Source organism: Bolinopsis microptera, chromosome 1, assembly GCF_026151205.1.
Source record: "Bolinopsis microptera isolate Bmic1 chromosome 1, MBARI_Bmic_1.0, whole genome shotgun sequence".
NCBI classification, from domain to species: domain Eukaryota; kingdom Metazoa; phylum Ctenophora; class Tentaculata; order Lobata; family Bolinopsidae; genus Bolinopsis; species Bolinopsis microptera.
In genome coordinates, this window is record NC_087072.1 from 6,674,011 (window position 1) to 6,693,627 (window position 19,617).

General features: G+C 38.6%; 3 protein-coding genes across 3 annotated transcripts in view; all 3 read right to left on the reverse strand.

The window, feature by feature from the left end:
- Positions 1-108: 108 nt before the first annotated feature.
- On the reverse strand, positions 109-7,406 carry LOC134815212 (centromere-associated protein E-like). The gene is made up of 9 exons (XM_063823732.1): positions 7,215-7,406; positions 6,909-7,009; positions 6,715-6,788; positions 6,463-6,570; positions 6,068-6,145; positions 5,747-5,914; positions 5,482-5,630; positions 4,644-4,713; positions 109-4,155 (listed from the first exon to the last, which is right to left on the reverse strand). The coding sequence occupies exons 1-9, from the start codon at positions 7,397-7,399 to the stop codon at positions 4,066-4,068; spliced, it is 1,023 nt and encodes a 340-aa protein (XP_063679802.1). The 5' UTR covers positions 7,400-7,406; the 3' UTR covers positions 109-4,065.
- Positions 7,407-9,088: 1,682 nt separating this feature from the next.
- On the reverse strand, positions 9,089-14,852 carry LOC134826708 (peroxisomal membrane protein PEX13-like). The gene is made up of 7 exons (XM_063839229.1): positions 14,791-14,852; positions 11,440-11,572; positions 11,089-11,229; positions 10,796-10,938; positions 10,056-10,243; positions 9,457-9,536; positions 9,089-9,320 (listed from the first exon to the last, which is right to left on the reverse strand). Exons 1-7 carry the CDS (start codon positions 14,850-14,852, stop codon positions 9,186-9,188), a joined length of 882 nt encoding a protein of 293 aa, XP_063695299.1. The 3' UTR covers positions 9,089-9,185.
- A 2,085-nt stretch (positions 14,853-16,937) lies between these two features.
- The window catches only part of LOC134815790 (fidgetin-like protein 1), a 33,161-nt gene continuing 30,481 nt past the window's right edge, over positions 16,938-19,617 (reverse strand). The window contains exon 13 of the mRNA XM_063824383.1: positions 16,938-17,249. The gene's annotated coding sequence lies outside the window, so the exon portion shown is untranslated. The remainder of the gene's footprint in view (positions 17,250-19,617) is intronic.

Genomic DNA, 19,617 nt, shown 5'->3' on the forward strand with positions numbered 1-19,617 from the left:
TAATTAATATATTCATAGATGAAATTTTCGGATTTCGGTTATTCGATTTCGGTTATTAGATCCCTACGATAAAAAAATTGTTCATATAATTCATCATAACAAACATAATTACACATAATTCTAATCTGTACAGTATAAATCTAAAATATTTACAAATTTTAAAACTTGAATCAACATGCTACGAAAATATATAAATTCTTTTATGATAATAAAATTCTGATAAAAATCATAAGAAACTTTATAACTGATTTTTGAATACTGATTCTAATGCACGAATGTTATCATAAATAAGTAAACTAATGTATAAATTAAATATAATCTATATCTTATCAAACAATGCTATTAATTAGAACTTACTGATAGATATCTAAAATAAGATCGGCGATCTATACATACATAATCGACGAATCACTTCTAAATCAACGACGAGCCAAATGTCAACTGAAATTCTGAGAGAGCAACAGTTAAACCTCTTCAAGATAGTAAATGTGATGTAATGATGATTGTAGCGACGTGTGTGGTGTATATAGTAAGAACGTGCGGGCCACACTCTCGCCAGCTGGAGAAGAGCTGCACGAGATGGAACACTTCTTCAACATCAATCTTCTGAACTAATGAAGCTTATTTGTTTACACCACCACACTGGTTTTAAATACCCACAACATGGCACAGAACATGTGTAAAATTAAAGTTACGAGGGGATTCAGCCGAACAGGTCATCCGGCAAAAGAACAAGGGGCTCATTACAACAAGAGCGCATACAGCTAACAGCCTCAATACCAATCTTCAGGACGCTTTCTGACTGGCTGAAATCCACCACGTGACAATACTCGCAGGTCCCTGATTGGTTTAAGTCTGTCTTGTGACAGCGAGGAGGGCCCCTGATTGGCGGAGAGAGCAGGTGTGTAATAGAGGGCCCTGAGGTGTGTAGGTGGGATGACACACAGCTCTTTATAGGGAGCTACTGTAATTCGTATGCAGTGATTAGAATCACCCCGCCATTAGATACATACCCTTTTTAATGAGTTGACAAAGTCACTTTACCCATTAAATATATCACCATTTTAGCGTGTTATGTTAACAGGTTTTATCACATTTACATCTTACACTTTCACGGAAATACAAGAGTGCACATCTTCAGCCCTCACCAGTCACCAAACCATTTCAGGCAAAAAACACTGAAAAACTTCTCAAGTTTACTCGAATTACTTGCGACAGAATACCAAATCAAATCAAAAGGGTTCAAATATGTCAGAAAGATGCGCCACTAAACGACATACGGCGCGGTGGTTAAAGAAATTATACCCAAACTAAAACGGTGTCTACCACGGGAGAGAAACTGTGGAGAAGAAAGGAAAGAAGCTGTGGAGAAGAAACAATAGTGCGTGCCCATTAGTAATACGTGTGACGTACGTGTAGGAGATAGAACGAGCCCATATCTTGAAAACAAGTGACAAGTGCACGGGGTGAACTGTCAACTGAACAGCTGCAGACTGTACTGACAGGGGGGAGTTGATGCACCTCGAGGGGGAGCTAATGGGAGCCCCTCTGCTTGTCAATAACCCTTCCAAGTGTCAGGTGTTAGCTGAGATCTTGCTTATAAAACAACCTGCTTGCTTTGTCTTTCTCCTCCTCCTAAGTGCTGAGACAGATTAGCCTTATTGTGCGAGACACAACGGAAGAGTACTGACAAGAGAAATGAGTACATTTGCAAGCAAGGTGGCAAGGTGGCAATGATTGGACGGTTAAATCTCATCAGAGGTCACTTGATAAGGTTTCAATCCTGGACGTAGCTTGGTTGACAAGCATTGGATTAATTGGGATAAAGTTAAAGCACATGATAATAATCCTTTAAATAGTTTGCAGAGAGAAGAACAGAAAACAAGCGCAGAAGATTAAAACACCTCCACGTTTTCCTAACTAGTAAACTGCCGAGGAAATCTTTCAAACTGAGTAAATCTGATAGTACTAGGGTAAGATAGCAGTCTGCCCTATATTGATGTCTGAGAAGGAACATGTTTAAACCAAGGTGTGAACAACAATCTGATGAGGGGTGACACCTTGCTCCCACTAAACCCGAGACTTATCAACCAATAAGACACTCTCAGCCCCGTAGAATAACCAATCAAAACCCAGGGACGACCCAATCAACGGGCCCAAGGTGCTAAGTTGCAACATGGCGCATGCCCTCCTGTCCAAGGAACTGGAACAATCAAGAACAGGGTTGTCAGGAGTGTTACAAGATGCCGGCTACTCAGGGGACCTGGCTTGATGACAGGACAACTCCAAGTGGTTGTGTGAACCCCGTCTGGATGTGATAAGCCCTTCAGAAACTACAAAAGGAAACATCTTTCCACAACTAGATAAGCGTGCACGGAGTGACAGGGTGAAAATAGATTACCATGAATTTAACGAGAACCGGAACAGAGTGGTCTGGCGGGGGCCTAAAGTAGGGACTAAATGGACAAATTAAGCCCGGAGGTGATACCATCTTGTGGATTTGGGATGTCATCAGGTAGCTTCCAGACTTCTTCCGAGATAAACATACTCGCTCAATTAGCGGTCACGCACAAGAACACAACAGTAGCACTGAGAAGCGAGTCAACACTCTCCAAACGTCTAGATTCACACTCACCAATACAGGAAGAAGGTTGACGCGGGCCTGGAAAGTTAGGGTGCAATTAACACGTAATATTCAGGCCCAGTAAGAGCAGTGTGGCAATGTAAACTGTTGGCAGGACCTCACCGGGCAACTCAGTACATCCGACCAAGCCTCAGGGTACCCCAGCTCATACCCCCTTATATTATATAAGAGTTATTAATTACTAACTACACCTCGCCCATTGGTACACGGCTGTCACGTGGCCTCAGGGCCGGAATCTGGTTGGCTGCGTCTGATTAGTCTGCTGGCAGGTTGGTACTACGTTCACTGAACTTCAACAAACGGTTTGGTGTTTATATCGTGGTCACAGCCGGATTATTCGGACTAAACGAATCTTGCTCTGACAATCATGAGGGGTGAAGCTAATTTAGGGAGGTCGGAACTTGAACAGTGAAGAGTGAAAGTTCAACAGACGGGTCGTTCAGTTTGGTGATACAATATGTAACCAGTAGCAAAGATCGCAAAGTTAAAGCATCAAAATCAAACCAAAACTAACAAGCAGCATCCAAACAAAAGAACACCTTTTCGTGACAATTTGAATAGAACGAAAAACAAGCTTTTAAATTGAAAGGAACAACTCAATTGCGGAAATTCCCAGAAACATTACCATCAACGAAACAATGAAGCTAACTCAAGCTAAAGGAACAAGGTGTACTGTGTCAATTAGCATTGATTGTTTTAATCAAACGGATGAAACTGAGCAGATTAGTAGACAGTAACTGTGAAATACGATACTGTCAGACCGGATCAGACAGGGCTACCAAAGGATAATCCTTCAATCACAGTGTGGGGGACATTTCACACCAACTAGTCACACAATTAGAGACAAATACACATAATTAGAGACAAATACACGCCAAAAATTTCAAACTTGAAGAATTATTTACGTCAGAGCTTACAAGTCACGTCAGAGCGGAGGAGAGAAGTTGAAAATATTTTCAGGTGGCTCCCTCCCTAAAACAAATGTTGAGGGTAAGGATGTGGAGGGAGACAGAGAGACCAACATTATACTAGCTCGCTAATCAAATGAAGAGGGACTACTCTAACAACACTTGTATAATGATGATTGATAATCGTTATTAAAACTATCCGTAGTTGTGGGGCTTCTCTACACCGACATCACCTTATAAGGAATGATTGCATGGAGCTAATGAGTAATGAGTGCTTGTTACAATGCCTACAGGGGCCCTGATCCAGGGAGACAGAGTTAACTGCGTGTAAAACCACTTTCAGTACGGCTCTTTTTAAATAAACGTGTGAGACGAACTATAATGTGGATGTGTCATGTGCGGGGAAATTGGGTTAAGGTGGTATGGGAAAATAATAATTTTACACTGAGTTTAGTAATGTTTAGCCTATTATACTCCACTACATTAGCTCATTCTGGGTTGTATTCTGGATATCTATTTAGGAGGAAAAGGTGAAGACTTGAAGAAGTCTGACTCAAAACCGGGCACTTCACCAATAAACCGACTAAAATGGTGTCGTGTGTCCTGAAAATAAATTTACGTTAGTACCACTCATCTTAAATTTCTACCTGATTGATACATCGCTCTTTGAATACCACTATTTCGAAGATATAACATGGAAAAATGATCCTAAGACAGACTATTGATCCACTATAACATGGATGGTGGGTTACACCCCAATAACATAATAATTTCATTATATTCACATAGCCTATTCATTATATTCACATAGCCTATTCGGGCACTATCATGTCTATCAAATAACAGGTGTCCTAACTACTTCAAAAGCACGGAGTACAGTCGCATACCTCGTTAAATACCGCACGACAAGAAGACAAAATACCAGATACATTCCCCGGTAGTAGGCAACATCACATATATATATATATATACAGACATCACATTATATAACCAGACAAAGCATGAGCAACAACAAAAAATCAGACAAACAAAAACCGGACAAAGGAGAAAAGAGGGCACAGTAAGAGAGAGAGAGAGACGGAACTGCTGACCTGTAGCACTGCTTTGGTCTTCTTGTGTTCGTGCTGTTCAAATACCACGTGGTGCTGCAGTTCCTGGATTCTGGGTGAGTAGAGGACTGTTTAAAACATGTTGGGCTGTCGTCAGCAGAGGGTAGTAGTTACGAGTATTATGTCATGTTAATGTACACGGGGTGGTATATGCTGGATGGTCAGTGGCACTTTGTGAGCTGGCAGACGCTTTTGGGGGTTTCACTAATTTCTCATGGTATTCTATGGAAAGGTTTTTCATACTGGGATACATATGAAATTGGGTTCCAAATACCACTGATAACATACTACACGATACTAACTGAGAACCCATAAGAGGGACAGTTCAACCGACAAAAGGGATGGCGGGAGGGCAAGACATGCAGGCTAACATCGTGTCACCCAAATAACCCTGAGGGGATCCCAACAGGACACCCAGTTCCTACTTAACGAGTAGCCATTAACATATCTACTCACCTAGCCGGCCCGATTAAGTAGTTAACCAATCTGGAAACCTGCCAACCAGGCTGCTAGGACAAGGTCACGTGGTGAATAATGGAGCTGTGACAGGTTGAGGTGTACACCAACCAGGGTATACACTCGGTGATTGAGGGATATAACTGCAAGGTGCTACAATACATATGCAGATGAAAAGTGTTGACAAATTCCCTAGACTGGTGTGGGATGATTTGGATGTGGAGTGTTCCGTGTTTCATAGCACATGTGAGCGGGTGATGTCTGAACAGAGAGCCTATAGATCAGAGAGACAACAAATATTTTACTTGACATATTGGCAGGATTTGGAAAAGATTGAAAAAGGGGAGGTTGACGAAGAACTTACTTTGTTTCTAGGTCTGATATTGATGCCTCATATTTGTCGATCACAGCATCATGTTTTTCTTTGACTCTCCTTATTTCTTCTAGATAAAACTCTTTCAATTCCTCAGATAGAGCTACAATTCTTTTTTCCTCTTCGGTAGCCCACTCTTTCTGAAATAACGTACGACTGAGTCTGGAACCGAAAACAACATCCAATTGTGCAGTGCTTTGAGGGAACAGTACTTTTCACTAAAAACATAGTCTAATATTGCAAGTTTCTGACGAACCTTCTTCTCTTGCAGTCTCTCTGCCACGACCTCTTCCAACGTTTCGTGGTATTCTGTATCACATTTCAACCGGACCAGTCTGACATGCTCCTTCTCTTGAGTTTTCCACTCCTCACGAGCTTTTGCTAGTTTCTCTCGCACTGTGTTCTCTAGAACGCTATGATGGACCTTGGCAATGCTGTTTAGATGTTAGAATATGCAGTTATTTGATTACACAACATATCGAATTTTAGCCTCCGCCTCGGTAATGTAAGGTTTGGGATTTAACACCAATAAAAGTAATTTAACGAGCGTCACACCACAGTGAAGTGTTTTGGGTACCTGTTCCATCATGTCAAGTTTTTCTTGCATCTCGTTTCTCACTTTCTTAGCGGCGGCTTCAGCAGCTTCGGCCGCGATCTGAACAATAAGTAAGTAAACCTTTGGCAAGTATCAAAACAGTTATATTTGGTGATTTACCAGCCAATTAGACTTCTTATTTCATGGTAGTAATGCTTCTGAGCTGAGCTTTAGAATCACAACAGACCGGACGTGACTCATCTGGCTTCAAAAATTTGCAAGTGCGCCGCGCAAAAAATTTTCGGCTCCAAAATAAAATGTCAAATTACTCTTTTTTCATTGAAGTCATCGCGCCCTACAAATACGTGATTTGCAATTAGGAGCAGCATTTTAGAAGACCGCAGATGTTTTTCCTGAAGAATAACTGCTTAAATTACCTGATCAGTGTTATCTATCTTTTCAATCCAAGTTGACTTCAGCGCGTCTTTCTCAAGCTCAGATTTCTCCTTGAACTCTGCTTGCAATCGTTCTCTTTCTTCCATGACCTACAACATATGCGAATAATGGGTAGCCGAAGCTGATATAACTTTTCAGCACGTATGTAAGCAAGGTCAACATAACATGAATCTGATAAGAAGATGGGCCAAGTATGTAACCATATCTATGAGCAGCAATGAGTATGTACTGACCGCATTATGCACTGCTTCTTCTAACATCTTAATATGCTTCTGTTCCTTCTCTTTTGCTACCCTCTCTCCGATATCTGAGAAGAAAGCCATTAAAATGCAGCTTCCAGTTTATAATACCTAATTTCCCATTCCTGTCATTCCATAGAACATTTAAAGAGGTGCTAGGAAACCCCGAATTATCGGGAGAAACTAACCTATAATTGAATCGTGGGTAACGATTTTCTTCTTTTTTGCAAAGGATCGTACAGCTTTGACAACGACAGGATCCATTTTAGGATCGTTCAACCTCTCATATCTGATTAAAGGGGAGAATAACATTAGTATTGAAATTTAGCGATTAAAATGTAATAGTGAAATACACATTTGAGTAGAGCTGTCTCGAAGGAGTCTGAATGAAAGTAACGCTGCAAAACCGCATACAAGTAACTGTTTAATACACATAATATATTTTAAAACATGCACACGACAAATTTAAAACTGAGAAATCTGAGAAAGCTTACTTTTTGAGAGGAATAGATCCCTTAGTGCCCAGCTGCTTATCCAGCTCGTCCACAATGTGCCGAGACAAGGCTGTCTTGGGTCGTTGAACTTCCTCGGGCGCTATCTCCGAGTTACAAATATTCCAGGTTCGGCGCTCTTGGGCCGGAAAGTTGGCAGTGAGTGGCCGCTGCTTTTTGTAAGACATAACAAGCTGGATATGTAAGAGATAATTAGTGCTGAGCAGGTGTGATTACCCAGGAAGTACAGCTACACTTCACACTTCGGGTAAACTTCACGCTTGTTATGTTAACAGGGCTAGTTTGCTGAAGTTTACAAGTAGTTGCTGCTATTCCAAGAACTGGCGCCGTGCGGGTAATGGAGATAGGAGTTTTGTGCACACAGTGAAAACTTTACTCACTTAAGGTACAATTTCAAATCAAAACCAAGAATAGCACAGCAATTTATTTTACAAACAAAACTTCAAACTCAAAACAAAACTTAACAAAAATATTCCGTTTACTGTTTATGAAGTTTCTATTTCTATTAACAAACAGAGATCATGTACATTGTACAGTGTACACAGCAAAAATGGTTAAATAAAATATCTTAATGTTGTAATAACACGACAAAACATATTCTCTGGAGAATCATTACATTTTGCTAGTTCTTTAATTTCATTCAGCTCATTAAAATTATCCACGCTTATTATTCCAGCTTTGATCGTGTGTAACATAAAACAGACATCAAACTCTCACCGTCAGAAAAGTTGGATCTCAGTCGCTCTCTTAACTCAAATTTGGAGGCTTGTAACAGGGCACTAGTCTAAACAGGACACTAGTTTCTAGGAACGACTGGGAGTCTGACACATTATCTTCTAGACATAAAAGACTGTCAAAGAGATACCAAACGGCTAGCCGAATTAGAAAAGAGCGAGCCATTTTGATGCTTATGTCATGGATAATAACAGCACATATTTCAACAAATAATAGAAGTCTGAGGAATCTTTGGGATTATTTAATTCGCATGTCTGAACTTGGTTCAGTTTAAAGTGGATCTGAAACAAGCAATATCTACAGAAATTAGCAGCTGAAAATTTAAAATTAGTTTATAATGAATCAAGATCAAATTACATAATTACTTAATCCAGTCTTAAACGCAACAAGAAATGCGGCCGCTTTTCTTTTGTGGATGGCCGCTCAATTTCCCGATCCGTGATGGAGTATTTTATCATATTCCATACCACCTGGGGACCCCAGTCTTTGCTGTTTATAAGCATGCAGATATGGCGGAGTGACAGGCCGAGCGCCGCCCAGTTGATGTAATTCCATATTGAATTTGAAAATCGTGTATATTTCTATGTAACCATATACCGTATGTTTATTGTTTATGCAACCTGACACGGATCTGTGCAAAAGAATAATACTAACTCAAAATAATGATACTATGCTATCAGTCCCTAGCGGGATGCGTACATGGTGAAATTAACAATGTACTTGAACATTTCAGCACCGCGCGCGCCAACAATTGTTTAATTCAGATGATCGCGCAAAATAACTTTGCGCATGCAGACACGTGGGCGACACGTACGCTCGCAGGCACGCAGGTCGCACGCAGGTACGGACGAAAGCTACCATATACAAAAAAAACCTCGTTCGCTAACCCTTGTCCTTGACTCTTTTGTGCCTTCGGCACTTTGAGTCATGGATCGGGAAAAAATTGTGATATTCACTTATAGTATAACTGAGCTATCTGAGCTATCATAGCATTGAATTAGGATAAATTAGCAATTTAAATTGTCAAAAAATATCACCATCTTATTCTCAAACAAAAAATTTCACACGAATGTTTTATGTCTTCTAACCGACTTACAAACATGGAACACATCATCATTTGCACTCAAGAGAATAATAATCTTTTGATGCGACTCAATTCTCAAGTTTGTTTATAAACACATATGCTTATAAACACTGATTATAAACACCAGAGACACCTCAAGTGTTGAGCTCGATGTATGAGGAAGGGATCAGACCAATAGCACTCTGATAACTGACTAGAGTCCAGCCTTGTATAGCAGGTTGTAAGTGAGCTGGAGCTACGATCACTTCAGCAGCAGCTGGGACACTGATCTGACAAGTATTGTATTGTATTGTTTTCAAGCTGTAACATTTTGAAGATAGCTAAATTTCAACTTTAAATTTTAACCAATTAGGGATTGAAATTTGAATTGAATTTAGGTTTGTTAAAAAGGATCGGGGAGCTTACCTCGTCAGGATTCAAAGCTCTATAAGGATAGACAACAGTCGCAGTCTCATTTTCAGTGTCACCATATTCTATCTCGTCGTCTGGCAATAAATATAATTAGCAACTAAAGCCTCTATCGTTAAATCTCCCTTAAAAATAATGGACATGAGAAAAATGTCAATTTAATTAGGTTTAGTTCATATTGTATTCACTAATACATTGACAGTGGTGTGGCCAACTACTGAACTGCGCCAACTATCTGACATGAGTCAGACAGTTCTTCAAAACTGGTGAAAGTGAGAACCGACGGCCACCAGACCTTGGCGCCATATTGTCTCTTTATCACGAGGTGAAGTATGTGATAATTTGTTAGTTTTCACTCTTTTAAATTTGCGCATGAGGGCGTTTTAAAGAGTGGTCACAGATGAGCTTTAAAGATACAGGTAACCATGGTAACCATGGCCGCAGTTCAAATGAGCACTACCAGATTCTGGAGCAGATAATTTACAGATATCTCGACATACCTTACAACTGCTTTAGGTCACAAAATTCCTTTTGAAACTTATATTAAATCATTTCGTAGTTAGATCAAGCCATTTGTGTCTTCCTCTTTAATGTACCTTCCTTTACAGCAGGAAACATCTTGTAGATGAAGTAAGGTCCAGCGCAGGCCACCAACAGGAAGGTTACAAAAGGCCACAGGTCCTGGGGGCCTGCAGGGTCGGCAAGGTCCCAGGCTACACTCTGAACATTCTGCACTGCTTCATGAGGGGAGGTGGTTAGAGAGTTCCATAGCCTCTGAAATACCCTGCAAGAAGATACATTTGAGTAAACCTGTGATATCTCATATCGTAGAATATCATGATAAATTGGCCGGGATTAACAAGGACTAAAACATGATTTAGGGGATTTCCATTCACTGCATGCTCTGTTCAGCTCACTGAACACCTTTATGCTCATGATGCACAGAATGACGTATGATATGAGACTTCTATGGAAGTCTATTGTTCTTAAAGTTGACAACTATTGGTATTTCAGGAATTTTTCAGATTATTGTTTGTCAACTAGTTGGTGTGTGTAGGTTTTGAGCACATATATCTGCTGTCCACCAAATCCTTAAGTCTCAACTGATATGAGATAATTTAACAAGGGCAAGGAGAAACAATAGTGGTTGTCAGTAAATCTACAGTTAGTCAATGTTCACTAATGGTCTGTCACCGATAAGGTAACACAACAATACACAGGGTGACTATTAATATATATCAATTGGGAAAATTTGTCATGAAAAGTAAAAGAAAAAACGGCGATATTGCCGTATTTGATTTGGAAGATATAGTGGCCTTATCTCAATAGTTACTACCTCTGTCCAATTCCAAGCATCATGAAACTTCTGAGAATCTTGACTAATTGCTGTCTTAATTTACTGAAGTGATCAGCCACTGATAAGACTGCTCTGAAGGAAGAGTGCACAGAATTGTATGTGGCCTCCAACATTTGGGCTACCTGAATTAGTGGATAAAGTATTGCCATGATCACGATAAATGGACATAATTTATAAGAAATTCAAAATTTTTAAAAACTTCTGGGATAATTGAACAAAAAAGTGCAATAGTATTCATTTACGTTAAAGCAAAAATAAAGATTTCTACTCACAGATGTAAATGCTGTCACGATAGATTCAATTGAAGCAAAAGCATCTTTAACGCTAGCTTCAGCAGATCTGACGAATGGGCTGTCTGGCTCACCATTCCAACGACCTCTGTTCCAATCATTTTGAGGAGGTGAGCCCCATCCCTGGTATTGGTTATGGTAACTGAAATATTTCCTATCAACGATTGTGTGTAACAACTTTAACGAGTGTTTGCAATAATCATGTAAATCCCCTGATACACATTTTAAAGCAGTAGATCTTTTAAATATAGCTTTTAGAAAGGATAGTAAATATTTACATGTACATTTGTAATTAGCATGGGCATCATACTTGAGATGGATATGAAAATAAACCTGTACGGATTGTAAGGATATGTGGTTGTAGGAGGTGAATACAGGGGTCGAGGTGGAGGCGGTGGCAGACCATAGTTGGAAAATGATGCATTGTTTCTTCTTCGAGGAATTCTTGGTGGTTTTTTGGATTGTTCTGCAGTAGCTGGTTGATCATTTGCTTGGTTCATTTGATCGACTGAAGCAGGAAAGGTCTTGTACATTTAAATAAGCAAAAGAAATGTTGATAATGTCAATTGAACCATAAACAATCGAAAAATAAAGTACATAGATAAATTCAGCAGTGCTAGTGGTAATAGTCCAACTATAAGGTTAGCCACAAATCAAATCAAATAAAAAAAACACTATTCAATTAATAAATTAAAATGGTGTAAATACGAATAAAAATATGAGTAGAAACAAATTTACAAATCAATAAACAGGCTCTAAGTTTAGGTTTAAATAAGATCCCCTGTCTCCAACTGCCTGTCATGGGAAATGGGCTACTATCATCGGACTTGAAAATGTCCACCGAAGGTTTACCTCCCTTATTGGTAGTATTGGAACAATTCCTTGTAGTGAAAGACTGGGCCTTACAGATTACAACACTTGCAGAAAGGCGGGCTGGAGGAGGTTCAATTGAGGCCCGTAAATGGTAAGATTGTTAATGGATTGGTTTTTCTTAAAATTGTTGTTTTCTTGGTTGAGCATGGAAAGAAGTGTCAGAATAATATCTTGCCAGTCAGTGTAACTTCGTTTAACTTGATACCTGCCACCATGGACTATGAATGTTTCTAGACACTATCCTTTTGATATTGAGATATTGGTATCTCAGATCACGTGTACATCGTTCCTTTTCTATGACACAGTAATTTATTGACACTCACAGCTATAATTTTAATCATTGAATCAGTATTTTTATCTGTGCTCTGCGTAATGCATCACATGAATCAGTTTTTAATCTATTAACTTATTACGCATTTGTGCTCTGCTTTAGCATCACTTGACTATTTAAAAAAATTGTTTGTTCAGGCCATGACCTTATAGTCAGCCAATTGGCCATTGCTAAAAGAATAATATCTTACAATATCGATAGAGATTCGCTAAAAATTCAGTCTGTTATTGATTTTAAAATTGGTCTTGAAAAATTTAAGAAGAATGGTGTTCTAATACACTTCTACATTCTAGAAAGTTTCTAATATAGTGTACTAGAAACCCGCTAGTCGAAAAATTTGTTCGAGGAAATTTGAAAAATCGTTTAAATTTCTCTTTATTCTCTAGCTCTGTACTGTAGATAGTATGGATTTTATTACACAATGACGACAATGTTGTAGGTATTTGGATTCTCTAGACGATACTTTTTACCGCATCAAAAAATAACGATCACAATCAAAGTTATGGATAGTTATAGCGTGAGCATAATGCAATGTGAGCTAGTCATGACTTATCATAAAGCATGGTAACACGTGTTGCTAATAATCAGTTCTTGCTTGCACACATGCAATCTCTTGCGGTTGCTACGCAAAAATTACGCCATTATTCTAATGCTTATTTTGCCTCACTTCCGGCATTAATTTTTTTCCCTGCTCTTGCCGAAGGCAAAAAGATCGTAGGGAATAAGTAATCGGGTTTGGATATATGAGGTGGCCCGACGGTCCTACGATGATGACAAAAGTCTGCTCCTTCGCAATATAGACCACTCCCTTATAATTATGTGTATAAAAGGAGTCTATTTTGCGCGCGCGATGCCAGTTATGTGTTAATTAATTACAGCCATAGCAACAAAATTTTGGTGCTTGACGACTGTTACACAGGTTTCCATCGGGTTACAATTCACTCTAATTCATTAATATAGCATATTAGTCATCTGAGCGGATCAATCATCAACATAAGTGTTATTTTGGTGAAACAAGCTTAATATATTACCGAGTGATAATATTCAGCAAGTCAAAACAAATTAAATTATGATATCAGCTAATAAACTCGTGGCTGATTATTTAACAGTTGATTGACACTTAATGGTAAAAAGCGAAAACATATAGTTGAGAAAAGATGTTACTTTACATTTATATTCAAGAAGCAACTAAGATCAAGATTGTGGTATGCTTTTAAAGAATCCTATATCAAATCAAAGGCTCGATAATCGATGGTGCTGTAGATGTGTCGAGTATTCGAGTAAGCATCAAAATGTATTAGTTTATGTTAGATAATAATTAAGATGATACAGACTATTTTATAACAGTCATTAAAGTTGGCATACGATGCAATAATATGACGTGACATGATTGATGATATAATTTAAGAGATTTGGTTGGGGAGGCGGGTTATCGTTGTGAAGTACTGTACTACTCACGAAGTACTGTACACGATGTTTTCAACCCGGCATAGTGCCGGGGCGGGTATGATCCGCCAACCTCCGAGTTACATGCCTGGTGCTCTACCAATTGAGCTACCGGCCCTATTCAGCTCAGGAATTTCTTGCACGCCTATCAGTAAGCAATCGTGTTGTTATTTCATATCTGCTGCTATTAGTACACTGCATTATATGCAGCTGGGATACTCACTGCCATATTTGTGAGTGTGCATGATTGATGATACGCATCGTTAACACGTAACAAAATTGCGCAAAATATGAAATGATCTACAACCAAACCACATACAGATCGACGGCGACACCTCAGATGCGCGCAGAATTTTTCAAGTTCTGCACGCCTAATATAATATACACGATTATCACGTGCGCAAAACACAACTCTGGGATAACAATAAAGTATAACAATTACATTGTAGGCAGTAGGGAAATTTGATCGTGCGTGGTGTTACCGCGGCGAAATTCTTGTTAAAATCAAAAGCTTTAATTAAAATTCCAAGAATGCAGTGTCCTATTCTTATCTTTTTCCTACAACCCTGAAAATCGCGAGGTTTCAACTCCATTTGCGAGCTGAAATTAGCGACAAAGAAGGGTCGGTCTTTCGTCAATTTTCAGTGTTTTTTGTCCCCGTTGCTCGGGAATTTCGTCAAGTTTAAAATATAGTATAGATATGTAAAGATAGAGGGAGTAAAATATAATTGATATCGAGAAGAATCCACAGGTTAAAAATTTGCGAAGTAATCCTTTGTGACCAAAATAAACTGGAAAATTTTCAAATTGCCTGATTTTAAGTAAATTAGTATTTTTCATTTATTATTTCATTTCAATTAGTATTTTTAATTACAAAATGCGTTTGTTTTAATTATGATTAAATGACGAAGGCTGTACTGTGAAATAATTAATACTTTAATAATTAAACTTATAAATTTGGACAATTGTTTTTAGTGGTCGGTTATGATGGTAATATCACTATATATTCTTGATTTGATTTATTCAATACTTACTGGGCGTTGATTGACAATGTCAACCCTTCCAGATCGTTGAGCTCTGTAAAGCAGTCATTCATATTCGATGCGAAGCAAGAATGCTAGTTTTTAGTTTGCGCGGCGCGGCGAAGTCCTCCAAACTGGGCGGCGCCGAATCTTTATTGTTTATGAATATTATAACCTGGGGTTCCCAGGTAATTCAATACCAGTGTAGTAACTATCAGATCTAATAGTAATCAAAGATGCATAAAAAATAATGGATATTATATATAGCGCTTGACTATAAATCATAAATGTGATTTTGAATTGATAATGTGCCAGTTCCAAGTTTACAGTTAATAGGCAATAGCAGGTTGCATGTACAACATACAACTACAGCGCGCCTTAAATTATTCTTCCACCCGTCTTGCTTAATGATAACCAATAAAGTATTGCCAATTGTTAATGGACTGACGGCCGTTGTGCGCGCGCTGCTGTACTTAGCAGCACTTTAACTTATATGTTATAACTGTTTACTTAACTTGATTTAACTGTTAACTGTTAACATTTCGAAAAGTTCAGACCATTGAACTAACCAAAACCCTCGCGCTTGTGGCTTGCAGTAGTGCGTGCCCGGCGAAGGCCTATGTGCTATATGGTTAGGTGAATTCAGACCGTAACACAATCATTCAACGTTTGTATAACATTGCATTACGCGCGCACAGTCGAGAGATCTGACATTCAACATTGGACATTCCGCCTAATTTCTATTTGGAGATTATGAACATGATAGCCTGAGGTCCCCAGGTAAAAATTAAATAGATTGTACCGACTCATAGAAGACTGTCCCTGAATGATATGGACTACAGAGAATGAAATTGGTAACTCACTTTTGCCAATCTACTTCAAGAAGAGCGATCGACCTAAATAAAGTTTAAAGCAGTCAGCTGCATATATAACAAAATACCCTAGGTTATGGATCAAATCACGTCGCCCAATAATATAAGTGAACATCTGACATCCGTCATTTGATGTGTGATACATCATCAATTTGATTCGAACGATGTCAATCCTTTGCATCTCGCCGATCTGTGGTTGCGAGAAGCATTATTGGATGCGCGGCGTGGCCCAGTGGGGCAGTGGCAGTAGTGCATCCCGCTACAAATCATCAATATGTTTACTGGGCGGCGCTCAGCCTGCCATTCCGCCGAATCTTTATTCATAATAGCCTGGGATCCCCAGGTAATAATATGTGTACTTATAGTTATACAATTACAAATCACTTGGAATACTTTTTAAAGAGAATAACACTCTAAAAAACGCTACTGTCTAATTTCTGCGTGAAACAGAAAAGCACATGAATAGTGTGACTATATTTTGTCTTGTATCACGTGGTGACCCCCACGGTCGCTTCACTATAGCGTCTTCGACTGTAGCGTCTTCGACGCTACAGGGGGAGCCGCGCACTTCGTGCGCGGCGGGTCATACAACGTATGACAAATTTTGTCTATGTGCCTCGAAAGAGACCTTGAATGATTCCCCGTTCAGTTTTGGTCCGACTACGTCAACTTAGTACAGAATCAAGTAAGTTATAGACACATTTCAAATTCATACGTTCCAAATTGGATGTGCTTTCGGTGTAGTGGGGATATAGCGCGCGCCTTTAAAGAAGGCTTGTTTCATGACAGATTTTTGTTACAATCTGGTGGTAAGGTTCCTTATAACTGTAACCAAGATGTAATTAGATCGAACGCAGGAATTAGATCAAACGCCGACGCGAGATATATAATTATATATAAATACATTGGAGGACTTCGCCGCTTCGACGCGCCGCGCAAACTATAAGCATTCTTGCTTTGCATCGCAACGATCTCGATGGGTTGACATCGTCCTCGTCAATCAAATAAATACATTGAAAGCCGCGCCGGCGTTCGATCTAATTCCTGCGTTCGATCTAATTTCTGTGTTGGATCTAATTACATCTTGGTGACAGTAAGGTTAAATCGAATAATTGGTACTTAACGACAAATCATTAACAAAGATCTCCCACGAATTTGATAAATGTCTCCCTCTAATTTGTAATTTATTATTGCACCATGAGATATCAGTCAACGCTTGTATTTAATTTACAACCGGAAACATCGTTGATCGTGGGTGACCCAGTTAGCACACAATTACAAAGCGCTAGTTCAAAAATGAATAAAATAACTGAATGTGATTCAAATTAGAAACAGGAAAAAGAGACTTAAGATTCAAAATGTTATTTCAAGATTATCGCTTTGACTTATGAAAAATTCGGAAATGATAATCTATTGTCATTGATTGATAACCAGAAATAAAACTTGCAGTCAGTATTTGAATCGAGTTGTTCCAAATCAGTTACTATCTGTTTACCAATACCAGTTTTGAAGTTTCGAGGATCGGAAGTTACCACTTGGAAGTTACCAGTACACAGTATGAAGTATGATGAGAGCGTCCACTCTTCGTCTATATGTCATCTGAGGATGGAAATATATAAATTACACATAAAATTCAAGTTAGCTATACTCAAAGCGTGCTATAGGCATTTATATTTATTATATCAAATACACAAATAGCGGAAAACTCGATGTCTGGTCGAGTGAGCAGTATCACAGTTTAATGTTTACGAGGCTTCTTAAAATAGGAACTTAAAGAGCAAGTGGTTTAAACACTGAACAGTAAACAGTTGTCATATATTTATATCTATTTATAATATAGCAATTAATTTGGAGCATTGCTTCACCCAAAATAAAGATAAACTATAAATAGATTTACGTAATGCCAGATATTGTGAGATTGATCAGTTAGATCATTTAGGTTTCTAAACTCGATGTCACCAAAATGTTGAAATCATTCTCAATAAATCCATACTCATTATTTCTACCCTTATTTACCGAGGTTCTCAAGGATGATGGAATAGGAAGTGTTCTCCAATTTCAAGATTATCTTCTGTTAATTCTCCGTGAAACTTTAAGTTTAAATAAAAATAATGGTTTTTGCGTTAAGCATTGTCTTAGAAGCAATTGCCAATACCTTAATAGCGATTTACTAGTTTAGAATAAATTCCCTTCCTGGACTAGTTATTGAATCACTAGAAGTAAAAGCGAAACGGTGAGTCACAAGTAAAAAAGCGAATTGTTAAAAAACGACCTGACTTTACTATTATGTCGATGCCCCGGATACTATACTGGTCTTGTCTACCGTGTATTGGTAGCAGATTGTTATACAGGTCTTTATATGGGCATCACGTGTAACCGCGTGTATCTGCCTCCAGTTATAGGCATGTAATAAATGTTTGATCTACGATGGAATCCAATTTTTGTAGTTTCGACAATCTGCTACAGTCAGGGAGATATCGTTTAAACTTTGATATACCCGGAAGTGTGATAACATGCATGGCGTGAATTGAGTGGAAGCATTAGGGATATATAGTCTCGAACTGAGCGACCTCATTATAGGGATAACAAGATCTTGTTTATCTCTGGAGAGGGAATGGGTGGAATTACTCAAGTATCACGCATAGTGGTCATGTGACATTCCATACCAAGCCGGTAGTGCACCAGAAAAATGATGCGTATCTGAATTCCTACATCAAAATATAAAGCAAAACACGATTTTTCAGAATCAGTTGATAATGTAATGTAGCTGAGAGCTGTTCATCGTTCATGAGTCACATTGAATGATCGCGTGTTTAACATTTCTTATGTTTTATGATCAGACTCGAGTAAGTCTGAGGTTACGTACTTTTGTTCGTACTTAATTTAAAGTCTGAAATCTGACGGATGTTGTGCTTCTTCGCAGTATTAATAATTTATTTTATGATTTCAGTATGAGTAGAAGTTGTAAGTGACTTTTAGTATCCAGTAATAACATCTTGTCCATCGCTCGAGTCTGATCAAAAACTATTAACTACTTTTCAATATAAATAATAATTTTGGTTCACTGCAGATTTCGTGATTTTCGCATTAAATTCTATTAGCTACTCCCGTTGCGGTGGCAAGTGTTATTAGAATTCTGTAGCATTAAAACTCTAACTCCGAGGAGGTCATGGAGCGAGTCAATTATAATTTTTATAGTTTTATATATTTGGTGATCTATTGGTCAGCTTAAAAATAACCCATTACAAGTACACTACACAGTACACGTGATATCAGCTTTCTTGACATGTTTAAAGCAACGTCAAACGAAAGTTTTGCAGATATCGATTATCGATCTTATTGACAGAACTGATATCGATTTCATCTTCGCCATTATAAACCTGTTTTTTAAAATAAACAGGTTTCAAGAAAAAAATAAAATTATTCATGATCATTTCATTTCCTCTTAACAGGTTTTACTTTTAGTTACTGGATTTGGCATGATTGTTCAGCATAGCTTTCACTTTGATACAGGGCGATTCAACTGGTGTTTTAATGGTGAGTGATTTATTTAGTTATTCTGCCATTTGTTAGAATCTGTTCATTTAAATTGAATGTAGCATATGGAGCTGAATTACAAATCATTCAGTTAGAGTGAGGAGAATTTAAGTTTTAGCGAGACTTTAGATGACATTATATTCGGTGACATATAAGCAGATATAACATCATGTTATAGCTTGCTATTTTGGGGAGCTGTTTAGTGAACAAGCTCGGGAGTATCAGGCCCTGGAACAGCCAGCCCCCCTAAGACAAACCAACATGGATGTAGTGAGGAGTGTCAGTCAGGATTACACCTTCTGCAGCAATTTAGAGATCTTGTGAACGGAAATGTCACACGGCCAGGGTTGAGTTATCTTATTGGTTCACTTGTTGGTCACGCGACGCGAGAAAGAGCGCTCATTGGATGGGTCCACAGCGCGTGTTACTG

Coding starts and splice junctions, on each gene's coding strand:
- LOC134815212 (XM_063823732.1), bottom strand. CDS start 7,399: ATGTCTTACAAAAAGCAGCGGCCACTCACTGCCAACTTTCCGGCCCAA. Junction 7,010..7,214: donor GGATCTATTCCTCTCAAAAA/GTAAGCTTTCTC, acceptor CCCTTTAATCAG/ATATGAGAGGTTGAACGATC. Junction 5,915..6,067: donor AACTTGACATGATGGAACAG/GTACCCAAAACA, acceptor AGCATTGCCAAG/GTCCATCATAGCGTTCTAGA.
- LOC134826708 (XM_063839229.1), bottom strand. CDS start 14,852: ATGAATGACTGCTTTACAGAGCTCAACGATCTGGAAGGGTTGACATTG. Junction 11,230..11,439: donor TATCCTTACAATCCGTACAG/GTTTATTTTCAT, acceptor AACCAATACCAG/GGATGGGGCTCACCTCCTCA. Junction 10,244..10,795: donor ATGCTTGGAATTGGACAGAG/GTAGTAACTATT, acceptor ATCTTCTTGCAG/GGTATTTCAGAGGCTATGGA.